Raw genomic sequence first — 10,573 nt, forward strand, 5'->3', positions numbered from 1 at the left:
TCTGGCCTGGCTTTAAACCATGATCATCAGATCTCAGCCCCCTGAGTAACTAGGGTTACAGGTATGAGTCACTAGCACCCAGCTACTTACAAAATTTTGAAAACAGGTTATATACAGGTGCAGTTCCCATTTGATAGATGAGCAAACAAAAGTCCAAGATGTTTTATGACTCTCCTGTGGTCACACAGCTGTGAAGTGGCAGGGTTGAGCCATGAACCCGGGACTTTGAGCTTTATCTCAGTGCTTTCCTGTTTGTAAAACCTGAGAGCTAAGTAAAAGCAAATGGACATCTTAGAGGACACATCAGATTGGCAAACTTCTCTAAGCAACATGTCAGAGACAAACAGACCCAAGATGAGGGTGGAAAAGTGAGAGTCACGGTGCCAGAAGGCAATTTCTCAACATCTCAGTGTTTCAAATCCACACAGTCTCTATTCTCATTGAATTGTTTCCCATGTGACATATAGATGCATAGGGATACAGAAGGACAGGCTTGGTATCACTTTAGTCCAGAATAAACTGAGAAGATGCCAAGGTTTTCCCAGTCCCATGTTAAACGCCAATCTGCTACATCACTAAATAGCCATTGGACACAAAGACCTAGGGAAGAAGCAGGGAGGACCCACAAATTAAGCAGAAAACAGTCCTGGGCTAGCCAGCTGAAACAACTCTCCCAAAGCAAATAAAACAGGTCGACAGAGCCAAGGTTAACCAATATGGAGTTCTTCTTCATCTCATTGAAAACAGATCTATCTCTTATTGAGTCCTCATTCTCTCTTTGACTAATTTCACAACCCACTTCACCATTTTCTTTAATGGATGATAAGGAATCATTTTTAAAAGGCTTTGAACCAAATTTTAGAATGACTATTTTCCAAGTTCCCTCAAGTTACCTACCTTCTGGGACAGAAGGTCCCATGTCCTTGCATAGATGCACAATGCCACTAAAATATTCACACTCCTAAAATGAAGCAAACCCCACAAAATGCAAGCAAGAAACACTATTTTTACAATTATTGTCCAAATTATTACCCTAGAATACAAGGAAATCAGTGCCTGAGCTCAACAAAATCTACACTCATTAATAAAGATTTCTACCCAAAGGCATGAATTGGCTATCTAGGCAATGAAACGATATATATTTACCAAATAATGAACCAGTAAATTGCACTTGTGGCTTTTTGCTTTGAGCAGGATTTCTCTGCCCAATATTTTACTTTTCTGATTACAACCTTGTGAAATGTTTTTCTTTCTAATTCTTGTGAAATACTACCTTTTGGTTCAGGGTAAAATACAGTCCTAAGCCATGTGAAGTAAATGGAAACTAACAAAATAGAATGTGACATTGCTGGGGAAGCTTCAGACTACCCAGCCAATGACTGGAATCCAGAGATGTTCAGAAGGCTTGGAAGAGACCTTATGAAAACAACATGGTGATCCATCAGCATGGCTTCAGCAGCTTCATCTCACTCCCTTGGCATATCAAGGCTAATTAAGCTGCCAGATGAACTAACCATGTTAAACATTTTAAGAGACAGATTTCTACCCTCTGAAACAGCTTGCGCTGCTAACCCCTGTACTGTAGAAATGAAGGCATAACTACTTCCAACTTTCCCAAGCATGTCAAAACTCTGTCAAGTGTAGGGAAGCATGGTAGTCTCTTCATGCAGGGCTTCTCAACAATTACACTATGAACATGTGGAATGTGGTAATTCTCTACTGTGAGATGTATTGGCTTGCTAGCATGGCCATAACTAAGCATCACAAACTGAGTGGCTTAAAACACTAGAAATTTCTTCTCTCATAATTCTGAGGGATAGAGGTCTGAAGTGATCTTTAGGGTTGGTTCTTCCTGATGGTTCTGAGGGAAAATGGGGTCCTGGACTCTCCCCCTTTCTAGGAGTTTACTAGCAATTCTTGGCATTCCTTGGCTTTTCGAAGCATCATCCCAGTCTCTGCTTTCATTTTCTCCTGGTGCACCTGAGTCTCTATGTCACCACAATATTGTCTTCTTCTAAGGACACCAGTCATATAGGATTAGAGGCCCACTTCTATAATATTTAATGCATAAAATCTACAACATACCTACTTCCAATCAAGATCAATTCTGAAATACCAAGGTCTAGGATTTCAGTATAACTCTTGAGAGGGACACAATTCAACCCCTGTGCACACATATCCTGAGCAATGAATGTAGACTGTTTAACATCATCTCTGGTTTATACCCACTTGATGTCAGTATATTCCCTGTTATGACAACAAAAACAGTTCCAAACATTGTCAGATGACCCTTTCAGACAGAATGGGTGGCTAATCAGCATCTTTAGTCTTTGGGTCAGTAAGATGAGAGTTTGGCTCTATAATTACTGGTGCTATGACCTTAGAAAGCTGGTTAGACTCTCTAGTCTTCACCTTTCCTTACTTATCTCATAGAGTAACAAAGTTGTTGAGATTTAAATGAGATGGGAAGGCTGGGAAGGTGGCTCAGTGGTAGAGTGCTTGCCTTGCAAGCCTGAGGCCCTGGGTTCGATTCCTCAGCACCACATAAGCAAAAAGAAAAAAGCCAGAAGTGGCACGGTGGCTCAAGTGGTAGAGCGCTAGCCTTGAGCTGAAGAGCTGAGGGACAGCACCCAAGCCCAGAGTTTAGGCCCCACGACCGGACCCCCCCCCAAAAAAAATTAGATGGGATAGGAAAAGTCATTGCTGAGTAATAGTACCCAGTAACTACTATACTTCCTATAACAGGAAAGTTTTCTTTGCAGAATTTATCATGGATATTGGTATATACTGTCTCTGGTCCTTGTCTCTGAGACCATCAGAAGAAACAGCTATCTAGTTCATCTCTAGATCCACTGCTAGGGGCAGACATTCTCTTTACACCCTAGCTAAAGTCTTACCAGTATCTGTGGCTGTGACACCAAAGCTGAAAATAGCCATATATTATATCCAAGGAAGGGGAACCTCTGATGTGATCAGAATGCTAATATAGTCGCCTTTCAGGATGAGTAGTATCAGCCCAAGTGAATGCTGCAAAAAAATCAACTAGAGGAGCCAGGGGTAGAGAAGATGAAGAAATCTGGACCTTCGATTCTGATTATGGTATCTCTGAGGAGATCTTGCTGCCCTTGCCATGACAAGACAACCTATGCTCTGATGCTCGGTATTCATTTTAAAACATCGTAATGAACTCTTACTAATGAGTTACTTGTTAATTGCCACACCAGAGGTGGAGAAAGATCATCATCTTATAGACCTGTCTACCTTGTATGCTCAAAAATGTACCTATTAGAGAGTCTGGGCGAAGGCGCGGCTGGCATCATGTCCGGCCACAAAGGTGGCAAGAAGAAACCCCTGAAGCAGCCCAAGAAACAGGCCAAGGAGATGCATGAGGAACACAAGGCCTTCAAGCAGAAACAGAAAGAGGAGCAGACGAAACTCGAGGAGCTGAAAGCGAAGGCCGCGGGGAAGGGGCCCCTCGCCACAGGTGGAATTAAGAAATCTGGCAAAAAGTAAGCTGTTCCTTGTCCCTGAGATGATGGTGACCCTTGATTCCATTCCCATTCAACATCTGGATTTCCTGTTGTAACATTTCTGCCACCTATAGGTAGAACGAAGTTTTGTCTAGGACTCTAAACATTTAAAAACAACCTTTAAAAAAAAAATCCTACAGTGGCTCAGTCTCTAGTTTGTCAGCCATTGTGTCAGCCATTGTGTCAGCCATTGCTACCTCAGCTGTAAATTTCAAGTAAACCCAGCCTAGGTTCCTGCCAGAGTGCCAGAGTCTGCTCTTTGTTCTACTCTTGCATTCTGCATCATCTTGAAAGTAAACCAACTCATTTAAAAGGCAAAAAAAAAAAAAAAAATGTACCTATTAGCTGGGCATCCGTGGCTCACGCCTGTGATTGTAGCTACTCAGGAGACTGAGATCTAACAATCATGGTTTGAAGCCAGCCAGGACAGGAAAGTCCGTAAGATTCTTATCTCCAAAAAAATAACTCAGAAAAAGCTAGAAGTGGTGCTGTGGCTCAAGTGGGAGAGCACTACCCTTGAGCAAAAAGAACCTCAAGGACAGAGCCCAGGCTCTGAATTCAAGCCTCAGAACCAGAAAAAAAAAAATTGTACCTATTGTCAGGGACCAGTAGCTCATGCCTGTAATCCCTAATCCGGAGGCTGAGATCTGAGGATCAGAGCTCAGAGCCAGCCTGGGAAGGAAAGTCCATGAAACTCTTACCTGCAATTAACCACACACACACAAAACAAACAAACAAAAAAGAAAATGGAAGTGGAACTGTGACTCAAGTGGTTGAGCGCTAGCCTTGAGCAAATATGCTCAGGGATAGTGTCCAGGCACTGAACTCAAGACCCAGAAAACACACACACACACACACACACATGCACACACACACACATGCACACATACACACACACACACACGCACACACACACGCACACGCGCACACACACACACACACATGCCTGTCACACATAAAAGAAACGGTGAAAGCATGGGGGTTGATGAATGTGCCACTACTGTGTCCCCACCCTCTTTAGTCATTATGACAGCACTTTTCTATAAAACTTTTATACAACTAATCCAAGCAAATATCCCATGGATCTGGATAATTTCCTTATTTTTCAGATTTCCACTCATCAAGTCATTTCTGAGCCTTATTAAGGAATGCTAAGATTTCCCACCATTCTGTCTGGTTGACACATATCACTTGCACCAGAAATCCTCAAGGTTACTTATCATCTTTTTATTGGCTTTTGAGGCTCACTCTAAATAATTCCAACTGAAGCATGGATCTTCACTTCCACCACAATTCCTCAATGTACTGTTAAGAGCAGATGCATAGCACTCAGCAGATCCCTTACTAGAAAACTAGGAGGTAACTAAGGAGAATATTTGTTCACAGAAATGTGTGACATGAAGTTCTACACTTGTGTTAAAAGGCCATGAATTTGTGAACTTCTAGCTAGGATTTTTCCATAATTTTTATCCACATTCATAGCTTAGACTTTTGTCACATAGAGCACATTTTAAGTATAAAAATATAGGTGCAGAAATGATTATAATGGCAATATAGAACACCATCTTCTAAATAAAAATTTTAGCTTAAAAAAAAACACTAATCTCTTACCAAAGACTCCAGTAAAACAAATGCCAACACAAGTTGTTTCTTCCTATGGGTATTCTCAAGGTTGTTTGCCTTTATTTGACTTATTATTACTTCCTATTTCCTCACAGACTGCATTTGGTGGTATGTGGGGATTCCATATCACCCATGGGAATCACTAGGCCTTCCTATTCACAAGAGTATGGCTCTATCCTAGTTTTGGCCCAGAGAATGGCACAAAGTTCTTCTTCTCCATCTCATATCCTGTGTAAGGATGACAGAAATGGTATCTCCTTTAGAAACAAGTGATACTTTGATCCCATGGTCCCAGAAAATAATCCATTACTTTTATCAACATTTTTTGCAACATTACTAGGGCTTGAATATGAGTGCCATACTCTTGCTTAGCTTTTTCCATCAAGACTAGTACTCTACCACTTGAGACATACCTCCACTTCTACCTTTTTTCTTGTTAATTAGAGATAAGAATCTCAGATATCTGCCTGCCTGTGTTGGTTCTGAAGTACAATCCTCAAATCTCAGTGTCCTAAGTAGCTAGGATTCCATGTAGGAACAACCAGAACCCAGCTATCAGTCATTTTTAATGTGGACTTATTCCATCTTAAATCAGACCAATGCCATTCTCAGCCCAATTCTTTTTTTTTCTTTTTTTTTGTGGGGGGGGAGTCCAGTTGTGGGGCCTGAAGTCTGGGCCTGGGCAGTGTCCCTCAGCTCTTCAGCTCAAGGCTAACACTCTACCACTTGAGCCACAGCGCCACTTCCGGCTTTTTTCTTTTTGCTTATGTGGTGCTGAGGAATCGAACCCAGGGCCTCAGGCTTGCAAGGCAAGCACTCTACCACTGAGCCCAGCCCCTCATCCCAATTCTTATGCCTATCATAATCATCCTTCTAGATTGAGGCAAAGAAAACATTGGGCCATTGCCATCTGTCTTGGCACAGTCTGGTTCTGGGAATAAACCTAAGTTATAAAAATATTTAAATCACCCAAGGAAAAAGAAAGCCTTCCAACATGAGAATGTTCAATTTCCACAACAAAACAGAGGACTTACCATCTCAGTCTGAAGCACTTCTTCCTATCTTAACTAATACAGGTTTACCTCATTGTACTGGGTATGTTTATATCTCAAGTTGGCCTAGTGAAAGGTTCTTAAACTGTATATGTATATTAAGCCTTTTTATTTGCTCACTAACCATGATGAGAGGTTCCTTCCCAGTTTGGGAGACTTCCTTTGTAAAGATCTACAAAAGCTAAATATAAGTGGTTCTCATTCATTCCACAACTTAGCAAGAAAACAATTTGTACACTCAAGGCCACGCTATGGCTGTGCTTATTTTTACAGTGTTCGCCACTATGCCATACACATGTGGCCACCCTTGACTTGTATACTTACTACAACAATATTCCAGTTGGTGAGACTAAAATGTCTGGAAGGATGTCTTTCTATAGTTGGCATAAAGGCTCTAGTTGGCCTCCTGGTGGTCCTGGTCCAGTTTCATCCAATACTATAAATCATGAGCAAGTGATATAAAAACCAAAGTTTAGGGAGATTAGCTTTGCACTGGCTATGATGGTTGAATAGTTCTGGGTCCTTGTCTAGGAATTGTAATGCCTAGCTGTGACAGTATCAGAACTGTACATCAGTACATACTTATTCTGCTGAGCATCAATTGGTTATGCTCTATATCCACACCTGATTTTCCAGCCTTCCCACTGATTCTGTGAAAGCCAAGACTTTCCAACTCCACAATTGCACTGAGCAGACACAGCTGAAGAAAGACTTAACTTTGCAAAACTGCCTGGCAATCAGTGTTCCCATGGCAAATTTACTTCACCACTCATTGAGATTCTATTTCATATTTTTTTCTTTTTCCTCAATAACTGTGAAATCTCCCTTCATGTCTCCTTTCTCCATGCCAATCTGATAACTCCATGCTTCATTTCACTAAAAGAATAACAACAAAAATAATAGTGATGGAAAAATTCTACCTCACTCTTCCAGTCTTGTTAAAATGACTGGCCCAGCCATGGTCTTTAGTCAGCCCTTCATTTGTTTACTACAGTTCGTTTCTGTTCACCTACTGAAAGGATTACAATCCTGTAGTCACAACCTCTCTCCCCTACATTGTCAATTCTCCCTATCTACAAAATATCATCATCATAACCTGCTGTTAGAGATAAATAGTCCCACGACATCAAACACAAAAACAGAACCTCCTTCAGTTCACCAGCAATACCCTACTCAGAATCTCTCCCAGGGTCAGTGGAACAATCTATAGATTTTGGTTATATTGGAGCTTTCTCATTATGAGCGGCACCAACTTGTTCTCACAACAAGTGATGCTTACTTTTTTTGCCAGTTGTAGGGCTTGAACCCTGGGTCTGGGCTCTTTCCCTCAGCTCTTCGGCTCAAGGCTAGCACTCTAACACTTGAGTCACAGCACCACTTCTGGCTTTTTCTGCTTATGGGGTGCTGAGGAATCAAACCCAGGGCCTCATACATACAAAGCAAGCACTCTACCACTGAGCCATCTTCCCATCTCCAATGCTTACCTTTGAACATGGATTTGCTTTGTCTACTTCATCCATGATGACTCTGTGAGTATATCCACTGGTGACTTTCTGTATACCTCACTCACCATGAGGTGTCACAAGAGTTTTACTGATAACAGATACAGGAAAATAAATGATCTGGTTGATGTTCTTGACACTTAATGGTATTCTAATGGTACCCCATTGCCTTGAATAGTGTGAGCTTAGAAACACTACTGTAATGCAGGAGTGCCATTCTACATGGTAGTATACATGATCTGAACTAGCAGTTAAAATGTAGTGTTATGTCCACTTCAGTCAAAGACACAAAGCAGTGAATTGCCAAGGAGTAAAAGATTTAGCAAAAGCATCTATGCCCAGTAGTTGTGGGTATATCCCGTAGCAGCTGAGTTCAGAAACAGTAATATCACCAGCTATGACAGTATCTCTACTCAACTGGTTAGGTCTGCTCCCTTGCCACCCTTGCTTCTTTCCAAAAAGAAAAAATTCTCTTTCAGCCTACACTATTTAGTCTTGGTTTCTATTTCTTGAAACCAAACACCTACAGCGTCATGGAATGCACTACACAAAGATAATACAGAAGCTGCTTGCAATCCCCAAAATGGTAGTTTTCCAGCTTTAAAAAATTGATACCAGGGCTGGGAAGGTGGCTCAGTGGTAGAGCGCTTGCTTTGCATGCCTGAGGCCCTGGGTTTGATTCCCCAGCACCACATAAGCAAAAATAAAAAAAGCCAGAAATGGTGCTGTGGCTCAAGTGGTAGAGCACTAGCCTTGAGCTGAAGAGCTGAGGGACAGCACCCAGGCCCAGGGTTCAGGCCCCACAACCTGACCAAAAAAAAAAAAAAAAAGCAATCTATTTGCCGGGCGCTGGTGGCTCACGCCTGTAATCCTAGCTACTCAGGAGGCTGAGATCTGAGGATTGGGGTTCAAAGCCAGCCCGGGCAGGAGAGACCGTGAGACTCCTATCTCCAATAAACCACCAGAAAACCGGAAGTGGCGCTGTGGCTCAAGTGGTAGAGCGCTCGCCTTGAGCTGAAGAGCTGAGGGACAGCGCCCAGGCCCAGAGTTCAAGCCCCACGACCGACAAAAAAAAAAAAAAAAATTGATACCATCAGGTACCACAGTACAAATGAATGAATGGGAAATGAATGAACTCCAGCTTTCATCTCCCCAGTGTAGAAAGCAGTATGTTCAAAGCCCCACACTGTAAAGCTGAGCATCCCACTTCCTTACACTGCTTGGCCTGTTAGTCTTGCCAGCAACCAAAGTGATTCATGGGACCAATCAGTAACCCAACAATGTCAGGGATTTGTATTTACTGGGGGAGGGGAGGATTGCCCTCTGAAGGTGGAGAATACCCGAACACAGGCCCTAAACCATTACCAATTATAAGAAATTCTTGGATTAAAATTAGTATTATTTTTAATTGAGATATAAATTGATGTAATGCCTTTCTACCATGCCAGTCTCCTCAAAAAACTTCCAGGATTAAAAAAAAAAACAGAATCACTAAACTTGTCTATCACCACTTTTGCCTATTTAGAACTTTCTTCATATCTGTACCCCCACTACCAGAAAATAAAAGCCAAAATGCTTTTCGTCAGAGGCTCTCAGCTATCATCATGAATTACATTATAGCAATCATGGCAAGATGAATGGCTCTGGTGCTCTGTTCACTCACAGACTTAGGACAAAAACATTTAGCAACATACACTTTCGATCTGCCTCTACCAGATAAAAACAAGTCTTTCTGGCATCTACCACACACAGCATCCTGTGATAAATTCATGGCAGTATTTGCAACTTGTATTATTATTCAGGCATGGCAAACCAACAGATCAGGAGATGGCAGCTATCAAAACAAATAATTGTTAATAAGGATTCCTAAGAGAAAGGGGCATCCCCCAGAAGCCCAAGGATGAAAGAGAAAGAAAGAGCATTGGGAAAAGGTGAGGAGGAGCCTTCAGATTCTCTTTAACAGAAAAGGTAGGTTGGGATAAAAAAAAAGCTTAGAGTCAACTAATACAAGCAATTTCAAGGGGGATCTGAGTTATAGGGGTCATTTGGTTGTGTGGTACTTATGCTTTGGATGACCAGGACAGAGGAAATGGCTTCCTCCAAACAGAGGACACGGCTCAGGATTAGTTCCAATTGTATATGGAAGACATATACACTATTCTTGGCAAGTCAGTTGCTATCTCAAAAAGTTTGTTCTCCCAGGAAGGGGCAGTCTCTCCCCTCAGCAATGAGAGTCCAGATGTTAAAGTATCATGGGGAACTCCCACCATCAGAAAATGGTGTCCCATGGAAGGGATAACATTAACCAAGATGTATTGTACTCAGAAGTTGAATCGAAACTCCTTTGTACAACTCCTTAAAGCTGATCATTTAAAACTTAAAAGAAAATGACAATGTAAGCCATGACACTTCAACTTCCTGAAGGGTCTTCTGACTCAACAAATGATAGCCTAACTCTTATTTTTTTAATTAAGTTTTTTATTGTGAAAATACGGTACAGAGGGGTTATAGTTACATGAGAAAGGTAATGAGTACATTTCTTTTTTTTTTTTTTAAATATGGAACACTTCACGAATTTGCGTGTCATCCTTGCGCAGGGGCCATGCTAATCTTCTCTGTATCGTTCCAATTTTAGTATATGTGCTGCCGAAGCGAGCATATGAGTACATTTCTTATCCAGCATTGTTGCCTCCTCCTTTGTTTTTCCCCTACTATCCCTTCCCTCCCACCTCCTCAGCTAAATTGTGAAGTTTGTTTTTCGACATAGCGTCTTGTACATCTCATTGTTGCAATGGGTCAATCTGTATCCCTATTTAAACAATTTGTTTTTTCCCTTCCCCTGCCCAAATTATACCAACACCAAATA

General features: G+C 41.6%; 1 protein-coding gene and 1 non-coding gene across 2 annotated transcripts; one reads left to right on the forward strand and one right to left on the reverse strand.

The window, feature by feature from the left end:
* The first annotated feature begins 3,318 nt into the window (after window positions 1-3,318).
* On the forward strand, window positions 3,319-3,574 carry LOC138827263 (translation machinery-associated protein 7-like). Its single transcript, XM_070022743.1, has one exon. It carries the CDS (start codon window positions 3,319-3,321, stop codon window positions 3,511-3,513), a length of 195 nt encoding a protein of 64 aa, XP_069878844.1. The 3' UTR covers window positions 3,514-3,574.
* A 6,685-nt stretch (window positions 3,575-10,259) lies between these two features.
* On the reverse strand, window positions 10,260-10,366 carry LOC138827304 (U6 spliceosomal RNA). Its single transcript, XR_011372034.1, has one exon. It is a non-coding gene; the product is annotated as a U6 spliceosomal RNA (small nuclear RNA).
* Between the last annotated feature and the right edge of the window lie 207 nt (window positions 10,367-10,573).

Source organism: Dipodomys merriami, unplaced genomic scaffold, assembly GCF_024711535.1.
Source record: "Dipodomys merriami isolate MVZ:Mamm:240054 unplaced genomic scaffold, mDipMer1.0.p SCAF_153, whole genome shotgun sequence".
Taxonomy (NCBI): Eukaryota; Metazoa; Chordata; class Mammalia; order Rodentia; family Heteromyidae; genus Dipodomys; species Dipodomys merriami.

Excerpts from the sequence above, each read along its gene's own strand:
- LOC138827263 (XM_070022743.1), top strand. The coding sequence starts at position 3,319 with ATGTCCGGCCACAAAGGTGGCAAGAAGAAACCCCTGAAGCAGCCCAAG.